The 23,901-nt window shown below is 45.2% G+C and overlaps 1 protein-coding gene across 2 annotated transcripts in view; it reads right to left on the bottom strand.

The window, feature by feature from the left end:
• Positions 1 to 2,747: 2,747 nt before the first annotated feature.
• ARHGEF40 (Rho guanine nucleotide exchange factor 40) overlaps positions 2,748 to 23,901 on the bottom strand; it is a 198,545-nt gene continuing 177,391 nt past the window's right edge. For both annotated transcript variants that reach the window (XM_040416739.1, XM_040416738.1), the window contains exons 19-22: positions 7,003 to 7,119; positions 6,758 to 6,925; positions 4,977 to 5,032; positions 2,748 to 4,727 (exon numbers count right to left, since the gene is read on the bottom strand). In XM_040416739.1, coding sequence (XP_040272673.1) covers positions 4,686 to 4,727; positions 4,977 to 5,032; positions 6,758 to 6,925; positions 7,003 to 7,119 — 383 coding nt within the window. In that variant the 3' untranslated portion in view covers positions 2,748 to 4,685. The remainder of the gene's footprint in view (positions 4,728 to 4,976; positions 5,033 to 6,757; positions 6,926 to 7,002; positions 7,120 to 23,901) is intronic.

Below are 23,901 nucleotides of genomic sequence, written 5' to 3' on the forward strand. Positions count from 1 at the left end.
GCATGCTCTCAATCAACTTCTGGGCCAATTCCTGTCTGATAGCAACCCATTCTTTCATAATCACTTCTTGGAGTTTGTCAGAATTAGTGGGTTTTTGTTTGTCCACTCGCCTCTTGAGGATTCACCACAAGTTCTCAATGGGATTAAGATCTGGGGAGTTTCCAGGCCATGGACCCAAAATGTCAACGTTTTGGTCCCCGTGCCATTTAGTTATGACTTTTACCTTATGGCACGGTGCTCCATCGTGCTGGAAAATGCATTGTTCTTCACCAAACTGTTGTTGGATTGTTGGAAGAAGTTGCTGTTGGAGGGTGTTTTGGTACCATTCTTTATTCATGGCTGTGTTTTTGGGCAAAATTGTGAGTGAGCCCACTCCCTTGGATGAGAAGCAACCCCACACATGAATGGTCTCAGGATGCTTTACTGTTGGCATGACACAGGACTGATGGTAGCGCTCACCTTTTCTTCTCCGGACAAGCCTTTTTCCAGATGCCCCAAACAATCGGAAAGAGGCTTCATTGGAGAATATGACTTTGCCCCAGTCCTCAGCAGTCCATTCACCAAACTTTCTGCAGAAGATCAATCTGTCCCTGATGTTTTTTTTTTTACAGAAGTGGCTTCTTTGCTGCCCTTCTTGACACCAGGCCATCTTCCAAAAGTCTTCACCTCACTGTGCGTGCAGATGCGCTCACACCTGCCTGCTGCCATTCCTGAGCAAGCTCTGCACTGGTGGCATTCCGATCCTGCAGCTGAATCCTCTTTAGGAGACGATCCTGGCGCTTGCTGGACTTTCTTGGATGCCCTGAAGCCTTCTTAACAAGAATTGAACGTCTTTCCTTGAAGTTCTTGATGATCCTATAAATTGTTGATTGAGGTGCAATCTTAGTAGCCACAATATCCTTGCCTGTGAAGCCATTTTTATGCAACGCAATGATGGCTACACGCATTTCTTTGCAGGTCACCATGGTTAACAATGGAAGAACAATGATTTCAAGCATCACCCTCCTTTTAACATGTCAAGTCTGCCATTTTTAACCCAATCAGCCTGACATAATGATCTCCAGCCTTGTGCTCATCAACATTCTCACCTGAGTTAACAAGACGATTACTGAAATGATCTCAGCAGGTCCTTTAATGACAGCAATGAAATGCAGTGGAAAGTTTTTTTTGGGATTAAGTTAATTTTCATGGCAAAGAAGGACTATGCAATTCATCTGATCACTCTTCATAACATTCTGGAGTATATGCAAATTGCTATTATAAAAACTTAAGCAGCAACTTTTCCAATTTCCAATATTTATGTAATTCTCTAAACTTTTGGCCACGACTGTACACTGGCAGAGATCCCCGATGGGGACCCTGTATTCCCATTTCACCTCTGTATTCACCTCTGGTATTGCTGGCCCTGCCTATTTGTGTTGGCTCTGCCTTCTGTCAATTTGAACCCACCTACAACATAAGGCCACGTTTAGTTTTTTCCATGGCCACTTTAAGGTCCCAGTCTGCCCCAGACAATATTTACAATATGACTATGGGCATTTCACTGGTAAGGCTATTTTCACACTAGCGTTTTTGCTGACTCTAACAGGGCTCAGCGAAAAAGCTTTCATTACTAATAATACAACCATTTGCATCCGTTATAAACGGATCTGGTTGTATTATCTTTAACATAGCCAAGACGGATCCGTCATGAACTCCATTGAAAGTCAATTGGGAACTGATCCGTTTTCTATTGTGTCAGATTGAAACAGAGTTAAGTCTCATGCACATGGCCGTTGTGCAATTTGCGGTCCCCAATGTACGGGCAACATCCGTGTGGCGGCCGGGACGGATCGAGACCCATTCAACTTGAATGGGTCCATGATCCGTCTGCACCGTAAAAAAAATAGAAAATGTTCAAGTAAATGGGTCTGCATCCGTGATGCAGGGAGCAAACGGCCGGTGCCTGCATATTGCGGACCCGCTGTTTGCAAGCTGCAATACAGCCACAGCCGGGCAACGGCCGTGTGCATGAGGCCTTAAACAGATCCGTCCCCATTGACTTGCACTGTGGGTCATGACGGATCCATCTTGCTCCGCATCACATGACGGAAGGAAAACCGCAGCTTGCTGCAGTTTGCTCTCCGGTATGGGAACTCAACCAAACGGAATGGAATGCTTTTTGGAGCATTACGTTCTGTTGAGTTACGTTTTGTCCCCATTGACAATGAATGGGGACAAAACGGAAGCCTTTTTCTTCCTATGACAGAGCTCAATACCGGAAAATAGAAACGCTAGTGTGAAAGTAGTCAACAACTGTATTACTGAACTGCATGCTTTGAATGGCTGCCTAGTAGTGCCTCTCTATAGTATGATACAGTACTATATACTGCTCTTTACCTATGCCAGTATGAGCTGTTCCTTTGTGAGGACACCTCCATTCTGCTTTTTTTGGTACACTGCGTGCACTATACAGGACTCTGAATAATCTAGATTGTGAGACCCACTGGGGACACCAAGTGATGCTAATGGCTGTAAAAGCGCTGTGGAATATGACAGCATTATGTAAGTGAGTAAAATAAATAAAAGTGAAGAGATGTATATGATTAATGCACATAAAAGATGCCCTTGTAAAGTGAAAAATTGGTAGTGAATGGCAGACGTTCATTTTGAAAGTTCATGGGAATGAAACTAAAACTAAACTTGGAGTATTTAAAATAGTTACATGAACTAAAAAACAAAACAAAGAAAACATATTAGGCAGAATATCCACTGACAGACATACACCTTTAATAAAAAATGTGCCAAAGACAAACCACAGACAATACACAGAGTAGACCAAAAAAATAAGAAATCAGAAAATGAGCTACACAATTGTAACCTTGGCATAAACATGAGAATAATACTTTAGGTCTAAATATAAATCAACAACTTTCTATTCCCTGGCACCTTTGGAAATGAATATACGATATGGCGAGAAAGGACAATATAAATTGCATTATCATCATTTGCAAAAAGTTTACATGTACCTGTGTATATAAAAGAAAAAGGACATTATGAATGATTGTGCGACATTATAGTAAAAGCAGACGGACAATCACTACCACTCCTTCCCAGACAAACAAATGGCAGAGACTGCGCCAATCTGAAGCAAACAGCCTGTACCATTCTAAAGCACTGCCTGGCAGGGATTGCACCATCATGTAAGGAATAAAATAGAGCAAGGTTAGGAATGTACCATAATAGCATTAAACAAAGAATCAAGAACAAATATCTAGTTACAAATAGGTGTACCATGTCAGGCATAACCCAGTGGAGATGCATACATTCTAAGCCCCCCTGAAGGACTGCAGCAAAACTAAAGAGCAAAGGATCTCCCCTTCCTTTTCTCCAAATCTCATTGTTTCCTGTAGAGAGGATACAATCAATACATCTCTTTATAAGCGCTTCTGCTGCAGGCTGCCAGGCAGGGTTTATTGATCTCCTCATATCAGGTTAGACCCTTTCTATTGAGCTCAGGAAACAAAATGTAGGAGGGCAAACAAAAGGCAAGGTGGATCTAGAGATATATATACACATACTACATTGGCAGACACAGGCATAGGCTTCCCTCTAATATCACATATATCAATGCACATTTGCTATTGCATTTTTAGTAGAAGAAAACTGACATAGTTTCAAAAAAGTGCAAACTCTAAGAGGAAGAACATTGATTTCTACTAAAGGCACAATAATGGAGATAAGAAAAGTGTCATTCCTATTAATTCCCTTTCCACCGACGCGGAGATAAATCATATAGCTCAGGTCTTTAAACCTTCTCACCATAAAATGTTAACCCATGCGGCATTGATTTCCTATATAGTCCACTCTGAAACCATTGTAGCTGTTACTAGGTCCCAGCTGTATGGCTGCCCTCATCCAGTTTCCTCTATTAATCCAGTTAAGCATTTGTATAGCAGTCTATCTGAAGTGAGTGCATAGTATTTGCTGTATAATGTCATCCCTTATACAGTATACTCCTTGGCTTCATATGGCTAGCATATTTAGAACTGGAAATACAACTAGATATGTTTCTATGGCTTTTTCTAGCAAGTACCATTTAGGAAATAAATCCTGTTAATTGAATACTCTATTGCTGTATTTATAATGCCAAAAATACTAACCCTAAGCATTTGGAGCAGGGAGCAGTCCAAATAAGAGAAAAATATTAATAACCATGTGGTAAAGCGACCATACCAGGCTATACTTAGAGGACACTGACTTTAGTCATGCTGTATTAGATATATTAGTAATAATAAGCAATTACTATTGGTATTATGGAAATAAAAATATATCCATGTCTGATAATGAAATACTGATATTGTTAAATGAAATATACTGGAAATTTATTTTTATGGTCCTATTTATAAGAACCTTTGTTTCCACTATTATACGACCATACAATTCAATGTTTAGGGATGAAAAAGCCACTGATGGTTTATGGTTTATTATGACGTCCACTGGAATCATAACTGGGAAAATGTCATAGACCAGCCCGAGAATTGACTTGTTTGTGATGTCCAACATTTTTGGTTTCTTGTGGAAACGGATGACTTGTAACAGCACCGTCACCTGCTGAGGTTGTCGAAATGCTGAATGTGTTCTTCAGTGTTTATGTCACTGGACGGGTAATGGATAGTTTTATGAGCTTACAATGTAACATGCCATTACACAGACGTGGAAGGGAAGATTGATTCAATGGATGAATCCTGCAAAGAAGGGTAAAAGGAGAACAGTAAATGACAGACATTGACTTTAAAGGCCATGCACCCCTTCAGGGCAATTTTGTTTTATTACTGCATTGTACTCATTTTGAGCTAAAAATATTTTTAAAATTAGTCTTTATTAATAATTTTGAGCCCCTTTCTCTGTACAGTCTTGAGATTCTCTAGTAGCAGTGTGCAAAGTCTTTAAATTTTCAATTCATGACAAACGTATGGATTGCATATGGATTTTACCTTTGGCTTCTCTCCCTCCATAATTGGTGAGATTGATTTGAGGCACACTGGCCCACCTAAATGAAACATAAAAAGAAATCAGGCGGCATATCCATTATTACATGAATTCTTTCTGAATGCTAAGATGCACAGGCCTCTATGCAGGATACTGTAGCCATCATTAAGGTGTATTTAGCTGCTACCTGCTTATAAGATCCATTAAATCGACACTAAAATCCATTAGTCGTGACATTGTGATGCCAAGACTATACAGTATATATATATATATAGTGAGAGTTAAAAGTTCCAGGACACCCTTTTATTTCAGAAACAAAAGTGAAAATTAAATATCTGAATACCATCTTGAAAGCCACCATACTGGTTCAAAGGCAAATTTTTCCAGTGGGAAGGGGGTTATGTAGCATATTATCAACACAGAAAGTTCCAAACTTCAAAGTTCAGTTCAGTGTGTTCAGCACCAGGGACAATACATTGTACACGTCAAATAGCTGTGCATCACAGGGAACATTCCCAGTTGTTGTTGCAACTTTCTGTGTTAACTTTTGAACCGCAAGAGATATTGCAAATTTGAGGCATTCAATTTCCAAGAAAATTCAGACCTTCTTTGATATGCTACATGATCCCCTTCCCATTGGAAAAAATTGCCCTTAATCAAATATGGCAGCTTTCAAGATGGTGGCCACCTCAGCCATTACTTACTGGGGTATTTAGATATTTCATTTTCCCTTTCGTTTTTAAAATAAAAAGGGTGTGATGGGACTTTTGACTCATCCTGTATATATATATATATATATATATATATACATACACAGGGCTTTTTTTCTCAGAGAAAAGGTGGTGGAACTCACCCCCCCTCCCCTGGCCACGCCCCTACCCACCCCTAGGACCGCCCCCTAAAACCGCCCCTTTAGAGAACAGGGATGCAAGTAAAATTTGGGGGGGCTATAAAAGTCCAGCCCAGCAAAGAAACCCCCCAGATGGGGATGGCACTGTTAATGGGGGATCTGGGGATGGCGCTGTTAATGGGGGATCTAGGGATGGCACTGTTATGGGGTGGAGGATCTGTGGATGGCATTGTTATGGGGAATCTGTGGATGGCATCCACAGATCCCCCATCCTATAACAGTGCAATCCACAGACCCCCCCATCCTATAACAGTGCCATCCACAGACCCCCCCCCACCCCATAACAGTGCCATCCACAGACCCCCCCCTTAACAGTGTCATCCACAGACCCCCCCACCCCATAACAGTGCCATCCACAGACCCACCCCATAACAGTGCCATCCACAGACCCCCCCCACCCCATAACAGTGCCATCCACAGACCCCCCCCCACCCCATAACAGTGCCATCCACAGACCCCCCCACCCCTTAACAGTGCCATCCACAGACCCCCCCCACCCCATAACAGTGCCATCCACAGACCCCCCCACCCCTTAACAGTGCCATCCACAGACCCCCCCCCCACCCCTTAACAGTGCCATCCACAGACCCCCCCCACCCCTTAACAGTGCCATCCACAGACCCCCCCCACCCCTTAACAGTGCCATCCACAGAACCCCCCACCCCATAACAGTGCCATCCACAGACCCCCCCCCCCCACAGTGTCATCCACAGACCCACCATTGCCGCTCCAGTACAGTTATAAAACGTGTAATTCAATTAATAATGATTCATGCTGCCCCCTCTGTAGTATAACATTCAATATATCCTACTCACAGGGCTACTGTTATATCGTAATGGACCCCAAAATTTGTGATTGAAACCTATATTCCTTTACCTGTAAATGCTTCACCTATCTCTTCACTGATTTTTTCTGGTAGGGAGACTCCTCCCGGTGATCGCAGCCTCCGAGGGCTTGGTCCTGATGTGAGTGCAAGGCTGAGAGATGATGGAGGAGAACTGTGCTCACAAGAAGAGAAAGGCACAGAAGCACGGGTACGAGAGCCTATAAAAGATCCACTGTTTTAAGCCTTTATACTTTTCATTTTTTGTACCTTTTTATGTTGCTTTTTCAACACCCACCTCTTGCTGTCAGTAGAGCACTCACTGTCCTTTCGCTTATTGCATTGAATCCAGCCTTAATGTCCAGAAAAGAACGATGACTTGAACCAATTGTGGATGTGTCCTGGACTCGATGCTCTAGATGAAAAATAAATCGTTAGTGCAGCTGTTTTACAAAACTATAGTTACCCGGAAATTAAGCTTAACCCTTTCAAGACCAAGCTATTTTTCACCTTAGTGACCAGGTTTAATTTTGCAAATCTGACATGTGTCAATTTATGTGCTAAAAACTTTGGAATGCTTTTATTTATCCAAGCCATTCAGAGACTGTTTTCTCGTGACATTTCGTACTTAATGTTAGGGGTAAATTTGGGACGATAACGTTGACCTTTATACTGTATTATAAAAATAAAAATAAATGTACAGAAAATTTGGAAACAAATGTAACTTTCTAAATTTGAATTTCTATACGTTAAAGGCAGCTAGTGATACCTCATTAGAGAGTTTTTACTTAAGAGTCCCTATATGTTTACTTTATGTTGGCATAATTTTAAAAATTACATTAAATTTTTTTAGGACATTAGAAGGCTTAGAATTTAAGAAGCAATTTTTCTAATTTTCAAAACTGACTTTTTCAAGGACCGGTTCAGTTCTGAAGTCACTTTGAGGTCCTTACATAATAGAAACCACCCATAAATTACCCCATTTTAGAAACTATGCCCCTCAAATTTTTCAAAACTGGTTTCACAAACTATGTTAACCCTTTAGGTGTTCCACAAGAATTAGAGGAAAATGGAGGTAAAATTTTCAATTTTCAGTTTTTGTGCAGATTTTTAATTTTAATAAAATTTTTCCTATAACACAGCAAGGGTTAACAGCAAAACAAACCTCAATATTTATTACCCTGATTCTGCAGTTTACAAAAACACCCATTTATGTTCGTTAACAGCTATATGGGCACACGGCAGGGTTTAGAATGAAAGGAGCAACATATGGTCGTCTCATATTTGAAGGCACACTAAGGCACCCCAAAAGAATAAAACCCCCAAAAGTGACTCCATTTTGGAAACTACAAAGAATTGCTTGAGGGGTTTACTGACCACTTTTACCTCAGAGGTGTTTCATAATATTTAGAAACGCTTGGCTGTGAAAATAAAAAAAATTCTATTTTTTACATGAAAAAGTCGCTTAAGCTCAAATTTTTCATTTTAACCACTACAGGACCGCCGTACGCAGGATTGTGTCTTTGCGGCGCCCCTGTTATTCTGGGTGAACGCACCGGAGCGTCCTCTCGCGAGACGCGAGATTTCCTGTGAACACGCGCACACAGGCGCGCGCGTTCACAGGAACCGGAGGTAAACTAGCTGATCTACAGCCTGCCAGCGGCGATCGTTCGCTGGCAGGCTGTAGATGCGATTTTTTTAACCCCTAAAAGGTATATTAAACGCGGTTTTGATAACAGCATCTAATATACCTGCTACCTGGTCCTCTGGTGGTCCCTTTTGCTTGGATCGACCACCGGAGGACACAGGCAGCTCTGTAATAAGTAGCACCAAACACCACTACACTACACCCCCGTCACTTATTAACCCCTTATTAACCCCTGATCCCCCCATATAAACTCCCTGATCACCCCCCTGTCATTGATCACCCCCCTGTAAGGCTCCATTCAGACGTTCGTATGTGTTTTACGGATCCACGGATCCGCAAAACACATACGGACGTCTGAATGGAGCCTTACAGGGGGGTGATCAATGACAGGGGGTAGATCACCCCATATAGACTCCCTGATCACCCCCCCTGTCATTGATCACCCCCCTGTAAGGCTCCATTCAGACGTCCGTATGTGTTTTGCGGATCCGATCCATGGATCCGTGGATCCGCAAAACACATACGGACCCCTGAATGGAGCCTTACAGGGGGGTGATCAATGACAGGGTGGTGATCACACCATATAGACTCCCTGATCACCCCCCTGTCATTGATCACCCCCCTGTAAGGCTCCATTCAGAAAATTTTTTGGCACAAGTTAGCGGAAATATATATATATTTTTTTCTTACAAAGTCTCATATTCCACTAACTTGTGACAAAAAAATAAAAACTTCCATGAACTCACTATGCCCATCACGAAATACCTTGGGGTGTCTTCTTTCTAAAATGGGGTCACTTGTGGGGTAGTTATACTGCCCTGGCATTTTAGGGGCCCTAATGCGTGAGAAGTAGTTTGAAATCAAAATGTGTAAAAAATGCCCTGTGAAATCCTAAAGGTGCTCTTTGGAATGTGGGCCCCTTTGCCCACCTAGGCTGCAAAAAAGTGTCACACATGTGGTATCGCCGTACTCAGGAGAAGTTGGGCAATGTGTTTTGGGGTGTCATTTTACATATACCCATGCTGGGTGAGATAAATATCTCGGTAAAATGCCAACTTTGTATAAAAAAAATGGGAAAAGTTGTCTTTTGCCGAGATATTTCTCTCACCCAGCATAGGTATATGTAAAAAGACACCTCAAAACACATTGCCCAACTTCTCCTGAGTACGGCGATACCACATGTGTGACACTTTTTTGCAGCCTAGGTGGGCAAAGGGGCCCACATTCCAAAGAGCACCTTTAGGATTTCACAGGGCATTTTTTACACATTTTGATTTCAAACTACTTCTCACACATTAGGGCCCCTAAAATGGCAGGGCAGTATAACTACCCCACAAGTGACCCCATTTTGGAAAGAAGACACCCCAAGGTATTTCGTGAGGGGCATAGTGAGTTCATGGAAGTTTTTATTTTTTGTCACAAGTTGTGACAAAAAATAAAAAGTTCTATGAACTCACTATGCCCATCAGTGAATACCTTAGGGTGTCTACTTTCCGAAATGGGGTCATTTGTGGGGTGTTTGTACTGTCTGGCCATTGTAGAACCTCAGGAAACATGACAGGTGCTCAGAAAGTCAGAGTTGCTTCAAAATGCAGAAATTCACATTTTTGTACCATAGTTTGTAAACGCTATAACTTTTACCCAAACCATTTTTTTTTTTTACCCAAACATTTTTTTTTATCAAAGACATGTAGAACAATAAATTTAGAGAAAAATTTATATAGAAATGTATTTTTTTTTGAAAAATTTTACAACTGAAAGTGAAAAATTTCATTTTTTTGCAAAAATGTCGTTAAATTTCGATTAATAACAAAAAAAGTAAAAATGTCAGCAGCAATGAAATACCACCAAATGAAAGCTCTATTAGTGAGAAGAAAAGGAGGTAAAATTCATTTGGGTCGTAAGTTGTATAACCGAGCAATAAACCGTGAAAGTAGTGTAGTCCAGAATTGTAAAAAGTGGTCTGGTCATTAAGGGTGTTTAAGCTAGGGGGGCTGAGGCGGTTAACAAGGGATAACTGGAGAAAAAGCACCCCATAATTTGTTACCCATTTTCTCCTGAATACGGCAACACCCCATATGTGGTCGTAAACTGCTGTATGAGCAGATGGCAGAATTCAAAAGGAAAGAAGTGGCATCTGCATTTTCTAACGTTAAATTTGCTGAAATTAATTTTAAGGGCCATAGCTTTAAAAAAAATTGTTGATTGAGCTGTGTAGGGGCTCATTTTTTGCGGGATGGGCTGTAGTTTTTAATGGTACAATTTTTGGGTACATATGACTTTTTGATCGCTTTTTATTAAATTTTTTTCTGAGGTGAAGTCAGCTAATGTTGTAATTCTGCCAGTGTTCTTTTTTATTTTTATTGGGTTCTCCATGTGGTATATTTGATAAGATAACTTTATTCTGTGGGTTGATACAGTTATGGCGATACCAAATTTATATTGTTTTATTCATGTTCTACCACTTTTATATCATAAAATATCTTTTTATTAAACTTTTCCATCAATGTAGCTGTGTGAGACCTTGATTTTTTGCAGGACAGGCTGTAATTTTTACTGGTACAATTTTGGGGGGTGAAGCAGGCAAAAAATTGCATTTCTGTCAGCGTTTTTTTATTTTTTATGGAGTTCTCCATGTGGTATAGTTGATATGATAATTTTATTCTGCGGGTTGATACGGTTATGCAACACCAAATTTGTATTGTTTATTTTTCATGTTCTACGACTTTTATATCATCAAATAACTTTTTGTTAAACTTTTTTTTTTTTGCATCACCAAAATCTAAGACCCATAACTTTTTTTTATATGTGGGCTTATTTTTTTGCGAGCTGGGCTGTAGTTTTTATTGATATCATTTTTCTTATGCATATGACTTTTTGTTCACTTTTTATTAATTTTTTTGGGGAGGTGAGGAAAAAAACCCAGCAATTCCGCTAGTTTTTTATTTTTATAGCGTTTACCATGCGGGATTAGTACCATAAACATTTTATAGATCAGGTCATTACGGATGCGGCGATACCATGAAGATCCAATGGGGCTGATGACTGTACTATACTTTGCAAGGCTCTTGCATTGCAAAGTACTGTATGGCAACACTGGACGCCTTTGGAAGGCCCTGACAACCATTGGGCAGCTGCCAACGCAATGCGGCAGCCCGATGGATGAGAGAGAGCCCCCTCCCTCTATTAACCCCATAGATGCCACTGCATCTAAGGGGTTATAGCAGAGTGTCAGCATACAGCTGACACTTGCTGCTGATGGCGGCGGCTCAGGAACTGAGCTACCGCCATCACATTCAGCAGGACCGCAACAGGGGGCACAGATGGAGGCAGGGGGCTCAGATAGGGGCAGTGAACAGTTACAGCCAAGGGCCAGCACGTGCAGAGCATGGACAGCAAAGTTAAAAGCAGGGGGCACAGATGAGGGGCACAGATTGATCTGCAGAGTTCAGGTCAGAGCCTGAAACCGGCATTTTTACACTGCTGCGCTCCAATTGGAGCGATCGCCGACAAGGGACCACTCTGATTGGTCCCTTGCCAGCATTACTGGACTCTGCACTGTCCCTGACAGCGGCAGTGCAGGGGCAGAAGCTTTAATCCAAGTTTTGCAGTGCTTGGATTAAAGAGCTGCCAGAACGTTTATATATGTGCTATCTGCACGGGGTTAAGGGGTAAAACATATTGCTAAGGCCTCGTCCACACTTCCACTTTTCACAGACCGTTGAAAATGAGGACAGCACACGTGCCCAAAGCTTTAAATGTGTCTGTTCACTTTTCAGTATTTTCTTACTGACCGTGGGTCAGTAAAAAAAAAAAAAAAACACAGACATGCACTACTTTGATTTGTGATACGGACCAAGCACGCCCATTCAAGTCTATGGGTCTGTGGTGTGTTCATTTTTCACGGAAGACAGATAGAAAATGCTCTTGAAATAAATTTTCAGTTGAGCATTGTCCGTGAATTATGGATGACACACAAACGGGAAAAAAAGGACACATGGACCAACCACGGATCCTTTACAGACATCTTCACAGAGGAAACCCGTAAATGATGTGACACTGACACGGAAATGTGGACGAGGCCTAAAACATTTCGAATGTCTGACAACTAGAAACTTTGTAGATTATATCAATTTATTTATAATTCTGTCTGGCTCTTTTGACTCATATAGTGACTGCTATGCAAAAAAAAAAAAAAGAATGTCTGGTACCAGGTCATGGTAATAATCTGAAGCTACTTTACTCCAACGTCCAAATAACAAATCCAAACCTGACCATATTCAGCCATGCCCTTGGCACAACGTATGGATTGTGTATCCTAATGGTCACATCTATAGAGCGCTGAAACATTTGTCACTTCATCATTGTACAGTGGTTTTTATTAGTTTATATAGTTTGGAAATGTGAGACAAGCATAACATTGGTTAATGCCCTCAAACTTTTTCATAAATCTCCCCTTTGGCCCAATCTTTTTCATATAGTTGAGTCACAAGAAAAACCTGCAATTCTTTGAACATTATTCTATGATGATTTGTGACTTCCTGGATGATTTATTGCTGTAAATGACCACTGAAGTCTTCTACTGAAGTTATCGACTGTCTCTTTAGTTCAATGAAGCCTTAAAAATAAATTTGTAAGGCTAAGGATAAACTTAAAGGGGTTGTCTCATCATGAATGAGAACCCCTTTAAGATCTTTTTTTGTCACACTCCAAAAGTAGCTTAAAAATCTTTTCAAGATTACTGCAGACAAATGATCAGATAGGGATTTTTTCAATCTTGTACACGCTGGGATTTCAGCTGCACTGGGACTACAGCACCGTCCCATTGTGTGTACTGGATGGAGCTAGTTATTGCAGTCCTGTTCCCATTCACTTCAATAGAAACAGCTCTGCAGTAGCCAGCTCCACCACTACATACAATGGACGGAGATGACGTTCCAGTGTCGACTTACGATGGTGCAGCTACTGCCGAACCACTGATCACCTGGGGTGTTGGACCCCGCAGATCATATATTGATGGTCTAAGGATAGGCTAGTTATTAAAAAAAAAAACACTTTAATATCCAGTACATATTATTTTAAAATGTAAAATGTTCATTTAATTTTTTAAACTTCTCTCTGGTGTTCTATCACTTTAATAGGCAGGTAATAATTTTTTTTGATATGAGACATCAACTCAATGTTCTCCAACAGAATGCAGGCGTCATTAATAGTGCTTGTTTTCTGTTAATGGAGGGAAGAGATTGTTATAATGGCCGTCAGCACATCACAATACCCTTTTGAAGCTTTTACAAAGGTGGGAAAATCTATGCACTATGTGCCAGTAGAGGGCAGTGCAACAGTATGTTTCAGAGAATGGAGAACTAGTAAAAAGATTAGAAATGAGCCTCCTCGTTGCAAAACAGAAAATGCCTCCTTGATGCATATGTTCTGAGAATGCTCTGAACAAGGAATATTCTGGAAAGAGATTATACGACTTATTAAGAGTGTGTCACGAGGGTATCGAGAACCACGCCTGACTCCATTATACCCGGGGTCAGGAAGTCGCAGCGGTTGGCTGCACGCTCTATTTAAGATAGGGCTGTTTTCCTTATGGTAGCTTTCTGGGTTTGCTTTGCAAACCCTTTTGGCTCACTCAGGGATCCGTAGCTCCTTCTCCTCAGCTGTTCCTTGTCCAGCACTCCCAAACCTCCTTATATTCCTCTCTCACACTTCTCTGGTTGCCAGAGATAGAACTTCCTGCCTGGACATCTATTCTGACCTTCTGGAACTGTGTTGCTGCGTTCTCTGGTAGTTGGTCCAGAACGCTACCCTCCGGATCCCTGTTGGACCTTTGTGGTCTATTGTGATCGCCCACCTGGGTGTATGTGTTTGTCTGTTTTGTCTGTCCTCTCCCTGGTGTTTCCCTCTTAGTGATAGTGGTGCGGACTAGCGATCCCACCGGCCCGTTCACTATCTAGGGCTCATTTTAGGGAAAGCCAGGGTTTAGGCACGTGATCGCCGCACGGGTGAGGAACCCGTCTAGGGACGTCAGGGCAGTCAGGTGCCAGCAGCAAGGTGAGTTAGGGGTCACCACCTTTCCCTCTCCCTTGGGCAGGGCTTTCCCTTTTATCCTCCCTGTGCGTGACGTCGGTCATTACAGAGTGACACAGATAGACATTTCGTGTGTTCCCAGGACATGTCTTCTTGGGCAATTAGAGATGGAAGCAGGGGACAGTGCTATGTCTATATGTATACAGAGAATGTTATTCCAAGCTCGTATCCTGATAGCCAAACACTGGATTGAGCATAACCCGCCCACAAGCAGGGAATATATTAATAGATTGAATAATATTCTGCGATATGAATGAGGGATATACCTGAAAAGGAAATGTCCACATAAGTTTGGGTTAGAGTTGAGCGAACACCTGGATGTTCGGGTTCGAGAAGTTCGGCCGAACTTCCCGGAAATGTTCGGGTTCGTGATCCGAACCCGATCCGAACTTCGTCCCGAACCCGAACCCCATTGAAGTCAATGGGGACCCGAACTTTTGGGCACTAAAAAGGCTGTAAAACAGCCCAGGAAAGAGCTAGAGGGCTGCAAAAGGCAGCAACATGTAGGTAAATCCCCTGCAAACAAATGTGGATAGGGAAATGAATTAAAATTAAAATTAAAAAAATAAAAATGAACCAATATCAATTGGACAGAGGTCCCATAGCAGAGAATCTGGCTTCACGTCAGCAGAGAATCAGTCTCTTCATGCCATAGCAAAGAATCTGGCTTCATGTCAGCAGAGAATCAGTCTCTTCATGCCATAGCAGAGAATCTGGCTTCATGTCAGCGCAGAATCAGTCTTCATGTCATAGCAGAGAATCAGGCTTTACGTCACCCACCACTGGAACAGGCCACTGTCACACATTTAGGCCCCGGCACCCAGACAGAGGAGAGCGGTCCCGTAACAGAGAATCTGGCCTTATGTCAGCGCAGAATTTGTCTTCATGTCATAGCAGAGAATCAGGCTTCACGTCACCCACCACTGGAACAGGCCACTGTCACACATTTAGGCCCCGGCACCCAGACAGAGGAGAGCGGTCCCGTAACAGAGAATCTGGCCTTATGTCAGCGCAGAATCTGTCTTCATGTCATAGCAGAGAATCAGGCATCACGTCACCCACCACTGGAACAGGCCACTGTCACACATTTAGGCCCCGGCACCCAGACAGAGGAGAGCGGTCCCGTAACAGAGAATCTGGCCTTATGTCAGCGCAGAATCTGTCTTCATGTCATAGCAGAGAATCAGGCATCACGTCACCCACCACTGGAACAGGCCACTGTCACACATTTAGGCCCAGGCACCCAGGCAGAGGAGAGAGGTCCCGTAACAGAGAATCTGGCCTTATGTCAGCGCAGAATCTGTCTTCATGTCATAGCAGAGAATCAGGCATCACGTCACCCACCACTGGAACAGGCCACTGTCACACATTTAGGCCCAGGCAGAGGAGAGAGGTCCCGTAACAGAGAATCTGGCCTTATGTCAGTGCAGAATCTGTCTTTATGTCAGAGCAGAGAATCAGGCTTCACGTCACCCACCACTGGAACAGGCCACTGTCACACATTTAGGCCCCGGCACCCAGACAGAGGAGAGCGGTCCCGTAACAGAGAATCTGGCCTTATGTCAGCGCAGAATCTGTATACATGTCATAGTAGAGAATCAGGCTTCACGTCACCCACCACTGGAACAGGCCACTGTCACACATTTAGGCCCCGGCACCCAGGCAGAGGAGAGCGGTCCCGTAACAGAGAATCTGTCCTTATGTCAGCGCTGAATCTGTATTCATGTCATAGCAGAGAATCAGGCTTCACGTCACCCACCACTGGAACAGGCCACTGTCACACATTTAGGCCCCGGCACCCAGACAGAGGAGAGCGGTCCCGTAACAGAGAATCTGGCCTTATGTCAGCGCTGAATCTGTATTCATGTCATAGCAGAGAATCAGGCTTCACGTCACCCACCACTGGAACAGGCCACTGTCACACATTTAGGCCCAGGCACCCAGGCAGAGGAGAGAGGTCCCGTAACAGAGAATCTGGCCTTATGTCAGCGCAGAATCTGTATTCATGTCATAGCAGAGAATCAGGCTTCACGTCACCCACCACTGGAACAGGCCACTGTCACACATTTAGGCCCCGGCACCCAGACAGAGGAGAGCGGTCCCGTAACAGAGAATCTGGCCTTATGTCAGCGCAGAATCTGTCTTCATGTCATAGCAGAGAATCAGGCATCACGTCACCCACCACTGGAACAGGCCACTGTCACACATTTAGGTCCAGGCACCCAGGCAGAGGAGAGAGGTCCCGTAACAGAGAATCTGGCCTTATGTCAGCGCAGAATCTGTCTTCATGTCATAGCAGAGAATCAGGCATCACGTCACCCACCACTGGAACAGGCCACTGTCACACATTTAGGCCCAAGCAGAGGAGAGAGGTCCCGTAACAGAGAATCTGGCCTTATGTCAGCGCAGAATCTGTCTTCATGTCATAGCAGAGAATCAGGCTTCACGTCACCCACCACTGGAACAGGCCACTGTCACACATTTAGGCCCCGGCACCCAGACAGAGGAGAGCGGTCCCGTAACAGAGAATCTGGCCTTATGTCAGCGCAGAATCTGTATTCATGTCATAGCAGAGAATCAGGCTTCACGTCACCCACCACTGGAACAGGCCACTGTCACACATTTGGGCCCCGGCACCCAGACAGAGGAGAGCGGTCCCGTAACAGAGAATCTGGCCTTATGTCAGCGCAGAATCTGTATTCATGTCATAGCAGAGAATCAGGCTTCACGTCACCCACCACTGGAACAGGCCACTGTCACACATTTAGGCCCAGGCACCCAGGCAGAGGAGAGCGGTCCCGTAACAGAGAATCTGGCCTTATGTCAGCGCAGAATCTGTATTCATGTCATAGCAGAGAATCAGGCTTCACGTCACCCACCACTGGAACAGGCCACTGTCACACATTTAGGCCCAGGCACCCAGGCAGAGGAGAGCGGTCCCGTAACAGAGAATCTGGCCTTATGTCAGCGCAGAATCTGTATTCATGTCATAGCAGAGAATCAGGCTGCACGTCAACCACCACTGGAACAGGCCACTGTCACACATTTAGGCCCCGGCACCCAGACAGAGGAGAGCGGTCCCGTAACAGAGAATCTGGCCTTATGTCAGCGCAGAATCTGTATTCATGTCATAGCAGAGAATCAGGCTTCACGTCACCCACCACTGGAACAGGCCACTGTCACACATTTAGGCCCCGGCACCCAGACAGAGGAGAGCGGTCCAGTAACAGAGAATCTGGCCTTATGTCAGCGCAGAATCTGTCTTCATGTCATAGCAGAGAATCAGGCTTCACGTCACCCACCACTGGAACAGGCCACTGTCACACATTTAGGCCCCGGCACCCAGACAGAGGAGAGGTTCATTCAACTTTGGGTTGCCCCGCAATATAATGGTAAAATGAAATTAAAAATAGTATTGAATGAGGAAGTGCCCTGGAGTAGAATAATATATTGTTAAGGGGAGGTAGTTAATATCTAATCTGCACAAGGGATGGACAGGTCCTGTGGGATCCATGCCTGGTTCATTTTTATGAACGTCAGCTTGTCCACATTGGCTGTAGACAGGCGGCTGCGTTTGTCTGTAATGACGCCCCCTGCCATGCTGAATACACGTTCAGACAAAACGCTGGCCGCCGGGCAGCCCAGCACCTCCAAGGCATAAAAGGCTAGCTCTGGCCACGTGGACAATTTGGAGACCCAGAAGTTGAATGGGGCCGAACCATCAGTCAGTACGTGGAGGGGTGTGCACAGGTACTGTTCCACCATGTTAGTGAAATGTTGCCTCCTGCTAACACGTTCCGTATCAGGTGGTGGTGCACTTAGCTGTGGCGTGTTGACAAAACTTTTCGACATCTCTGCCATGCTAACCCTGCCCTCAGAGGAGCTGGGCGTGACACAGCTGCATTGGCGACCTCTTGCTCCTCCTCTGCCTTCGCCTTGGGCTTCCACTGGTTCCCCTGTGACATTTGGGAATGCTCTCAGTAGCGCGTCTACCAACGTGCGCTTGTACTCGCGCATCTTCCTATCACGCTCCAGTGTAGGAAGTAAGGTGGGCACATTGTCTTTGTACCGGGGATCCAGCAGGGTGGCAACCCAGTAGTCCGCACACGTTAAAATGTGGGCAACTCTGCTGTCGTTGCGCAGGCACTGCAGCATGTAGTCGCTCATGTGTGCCAGGCTGCCCAGAGGTAAGGACAAGCTGTCCTCTGTGGGAGGCGTATCGTCATCATCCTGTGTTTCCCCCCAGCCACGCACCAGTGATGGGCCCGAGCTGCTTTGGGTGCCACCCCGCTGCGAACATGCTTCATCCTCATCCTCCTCCACCTCCTCCTCATCCTCGTCCTCCTCGTCCTCCAGTAGTGGGCCCTGTCTGGCCACATTTGTACCTGGCCTCTGGTGTTGCAAAAAACCTCCCTCTGAGTCACTTCGAAGAGACTGGCCTGAAAGTGCTAAAAATGACCCCTCTTCCTCCTGGGCCACCTCCTCTTCCATCATCGCCCTAAGTGTTTTCTCAAGGAGACATAGAAGTGGTATTGTAACGCTGATAACGGCGTCATCGCCACTGGCCATATGGGTGGAGTACTCGAAACAGCGCAACAGGGCACACAGGTCTCGCATGGAGGCCCAGTCATTGGTGGTGAAGTGGGTCTGATCCACAGTGCGACTGACCCGTGCGTGCTGCAGCTGAAACTCCACTATGGCCTGCTGCTGCTCGCACAGTCTGTCCAGCATATGCAAGGTGGAGTTCCACCTGGTGGGCACGTCGCATATGAGGCGGTGAGCGGGAAGGCCGAAGTTACGCTGTAGCGCAGACAGGCGAGCAGCGGCAGGGTGTGAACGCCGGAAGCGCGAACAGACGGCCCGCACTTTATGCAGCAGCTCTGACATGTCGGGGTAGTTGCGAATGAACTTCTGCACCACCAAATTCAACACATGCGCCAGGCAAGGGATGTGCGTCAAACCGGCTAGTCCCAGAGCTGCAACGAGATTTCGCCCATTATCGCACACCACCAGGCCGGGCTTGAGGCTCACTGGCAGCAACCACTCGTCGGTCTGTTGTTCTATACCCCGCCACAACTCCTGTGCGGTGTGGGGCCTGTCCCCCAAACATATGAGTTTCAGAATGGCCTGCTGACGTTTACCCCGTGCTGTGCTGAAGTTGGTGGTGAAGGTGTGTGGCTGACTGGATGAGCAGGTGGAAGAAGAGGAGGAGGAAGCTGAGTAGGAGGAGGAGGAGACAGGAGGCAAAGAATGTTGCCCTGCGATCCTTGGCGGCGGAAGGACGTGCGCCAAATAGCTCTCAGCCTGGGGCCCAGCCGCCACTACATTTACCCAGTGTGCAGTTAGGGAGATATAGCGTCCCTGGCCGTGCTTACTGGTCCACGTATCTGTGGTTAGGTGGACCTTGCCACAGATGGCGTTGCGCAGTGCACACTTGATTTTATCGGACACTTGTTTGTGCAGGGAAGGCACGGCTCTCTTGGAGAAGTAGTGGCGGCTGGGAACAACATACTGTGGGACAGCAAGTGACATGAGCTGTTTGAAGCTGTGTGTGTCCACCAGCCTAAATGACAGCATTTCATAGGCCAGTAGTTTAGAAATGCTGGCATTCAGGGCCAGGGATCGAGGGTGGCTAGGTGAGAATTTACGCTTTCTCTCAAATGTTTGTGAGATGGAGAGCTGAACGCTGCCGTGTGACATGGTTGAGATGCTTGGTGACGCAGGTGGTGGTGTTGGTGGTACATCCCATGTTTGCTGGGCGGCAGGTGCCAACGTTCCTCCAGAGGTGGAGGAAGAGGCCGAGGCGGCGGCAGCAGCAGCAGAAGAGGCTGAGGCGGCGGCAGCAGCAGAAGAGGCCGAGGCGGCAGCAGCAGAAGAGGTAGCAGGGGGAGCCTGAGTGACTTCCTTGTTTTTAAGGTGTTTACTCCACTGCAGTTCATGCTTTGCATGCAGGTGCCTGGTCATGCAGGTTGTGCTAAGGTTCAGAACGTTAATGCCTCGCTTCAGGCTCTGATGGCACAGCGTGCAAACCACTCGGGTCTTGTCGTCAGCACATTGTTTGAAGAAGTGCCATGCCAGGGAACTCCTTGAAGCTGCCTTTGGGGTGCTCGGTCCCAGATGGCGGCGGTCAGTAGCAGGCGGAGTCTCTTGGCGGCGGGTGTTCTGATTTTGCCCACTGCTCCCTCTTTTGCTACGCTGTTGGCTCGGTCTCACCACTGCCTCTTCCTCCAAACTGTGAAAGTCAGTGGCACGACCTTCATTCCATGTGGGGTCTAGGACCTCATCGTCCCCTGCATCGTCTTCCACCCAGTCTTGATCCCTGACCTCCTGTTCAGTCTGCACACTGCAGAAAGACGCAGCAGTTGGCACCTGTGTTTCGTCATCATCAGAGACGTGCTGAGGTGGTATTCCCATGTCCTCATCATCAGGAAAAATAAGTGGTTGTGCGTTAGTGCATTCTATCTCTTCCACCCCTGGGGAAGGGCTAGGTGGATGCCCTTGGGAAACCTTGGCAGCAGAGTCTTCAAACAGCATAAGAGACTGCTGCATAACTTGAGGCTCAGACAGTTTCCCTGATATGCATTGGGGTGTTGTGACAGACCGATGGGCTTGGTTTGCATGCGCCATCTGTGCGCTTTCTGCAGAAGACTGGGTGGGAGATAATGTGAACGTGCTGGATCCACTGTCGGCCACCCAATTGACTAATGCCTGTACCTGCTCAGGCCTTACCATCCTTAGAACGGCATTGGGCCCCACCAAATATCGCTGTAAATTCTGCTGGCTACTGGGACCTGAGGTAGTTGGTTCACTAGGACGTGTGGCTGTGGCAGAACGGCCACGTCCTCTCCCAGCACCAGAGGGTCCACTAACACCACCACGACCATGTCCACGTCCGCGTCCCTTATTAGATGTTTTCCTCATTGTTCCCGTTCACCACAATTTTGAGAATGGCAAATTTGGGAATGCTTTTTCAACCCAGAACAAAAAGTCTGCTTTTACGGTCACTACAAATAACTTGACCAGCTAAAACACTGCAGATTTGGTTGAATAGAGATGTGAGACCTGTTTTTTTTGCGCTGTGTGACAGGTATAGGTTTAATCACAGAATCACACTTCTATCAGCACGCTAGCGTGTGTCTTAGGTTTTTCTGAATGACACTATCAATAACTTCAATGTAAGATTTTCTTTTTGGGATAGATTTCAAGTAGGCCTGAAATACCACAAACTAGTTATTTTCAGAATGGCAAATTTGGGAATGCTTTTTCAACCCAGAACAAAAAGTCTGCTTTGACGGTCACTACAAATAACTTGACCAGCTAAAACTGTGCAGATTTGGTTGAATAGAAATGTCAGGTCTATTTTTTAGGCGCTGGGTGACAGGCTCAACTTGCCCCTGATGTAATATATGGCCAAAAAATAACCACACTGTTGATGGTTAAATGCACTTGGGTGACACAGGCTCAGCCTGCAGCTGATGTAGTATATGGCCAAAAAATAATCAGACTGTTGATGGTTAAATGCACTTGGGTGAAACAGGCTCAGCCTGCAGCTGATGTAGTATATGGCCAAAAAATAACCAGACTGTTGATGGTTAAATGCACTTCGGTGACACAGGCTCAGCCTGCAGCTGATGTAGGATATAGCACAAAATAACCACACTATCGATGGTTAAATACACTTGGTGATAGCTCGTGCTGGCGCACCACAAGTCACAAAATGGCCGCCGATCACCCCAGAAAAAAAGTGATCTAAAAACGCTCTGGGCAGCCTCAAAAAAGTGAGCAAGTCAATAATAGCACTTCAATGATCCACAGCTGCAGATCGATCACAGAATGAAGTCTTTTGGAGGAGTTAATCTGCCTAATCTCGCCCTAACGTCGCAGCTGCAACCTCTCCCTATGCTTGAATCAGCAGAGTGACGTGCAGCGCTACGTGACCCAAGCTTATATAGAGGCTGGGTCACATGCTGCACTGGCCAATCACAGCCATGCCAATAGTAGGCAAGGCTGTGATGGCCTCTTGGGGCAAGTAGTATGACGCTTGTTGATTGGCTGCTTTGCAGCCTTTCAAAAAGCGCCAAGAAAGCGCCGAACACCGTACCCGAACCCGGACTTTTACGAAAATGTTCGGGTTCGGGTCCGTGTCACGGACACCCCAAAATTCGGTACGAACCCGAACTATACAGTTCGGGTTCGCTCATCCCTAGTTTGGGTCTATTTGGTCAGGCTGGTTAACTGACCCAAGCTTGGTATCACGGGTGCTTGCGGAAGACTGTCTTAGGGACCAAATCTCTGGGATTGGGAGGTTGCAGTAACCTTTGTCTGGTGACCCGGTGCTAGAAGTAGTAAGGGTGAAAGGGGGTGTTTTATGAGTCTGCAAAAGAGGGCCTTGAAGCAACAGTGGAGATATTGGATGGGTTCTACATATAGCAGGAATGCACAAACTCTATTTACAGGGATGGTTGTCTCACCGTTTAATTATAGAGGAAGGGGGGGGGGGGCTGGAGGAAGTTTAGGGTTGTTGGTGTATTAATATTTGATCCAGTGTAAAGTATGATCTCCAAACATGACAAATAAAAAGGGAAATAAAAATGTTTGAGTGTGTAGCTGGAAAACAAAATTGCAATACACTGTATTATGTAAACATGTATGTAGTGTCCCACTAGGTAAATGTGGGCACTACACAAGGGTCAATTGGGCCACGTTGTTCTCCACCTCCTGTGGGACAGTGGCAGTGTATTTCACAGTACATTTTAATGCATTTTTAATATGTATTTTATGTGTATTTTCCCTGTGATATGTGCAGCAGGCCTATTGTGGTGTAATTTAACATCCTAGACACTAGCGGGAGCTAGAGAACACTTAGTATATATATTTAGACCCAGACAGGGAGGGTTGAGTTGAGAGTCCAGAGAGTGTGGAGTCAGAGGCCAGAAGACACTTTAGCCAGATGTGGGGCTGAGGTGCAGGCTCTGACATGCAACTAGACAGCCCAGGTTTCTAGTTGATACCAGGAGGCTAGAGAGTGTGGATCAGCCTGCCTGAGGACATTGAGCCTGAGTGAGCTCAGAAGATTTTGACACCAGGAGAAGAGCTGCCTCCTGAAGAGCTAAGTTTCCCATAAGCAAAGAGCCAGAATACCAGCTAGACAAGTAAGCTGAAGGGCAGAAGGATTTATACTTTAAAGCAAGGATATATATATATATATATATATATATATATATACACGAGAGGAAGATTTCTACCAAGGATAAAAGCCAGCATTAGGGCATCCGGGCCTTGGGATAAAGACAGCCAGGAGTTCTGAGGAACAGTGTACAGTATTTCTGAGGAGAAGGTACAGCCTGGTCTGTGATTGTGTTTTACCCTCTGAGCATCTTGCAAAGAACTTTGTTGCCTGCCATTATTGTAAAAAGCCTGCTATTGATGTGATTCTGCTATGAGGAACTGAACTTA

Source organism: Bufo bufo, chromosome 2 (genome assembly GCF_905171765.1).
Source record: "Bufo bufo chromosome 2, aBufBuf1.1, whole genome shotgun sequence".
Lineage (NCBI taxonomy): Eukaryota > Metazoa > Chordata > Amphibia > Anura > Bufonidae > Bufo > Bufo bufo.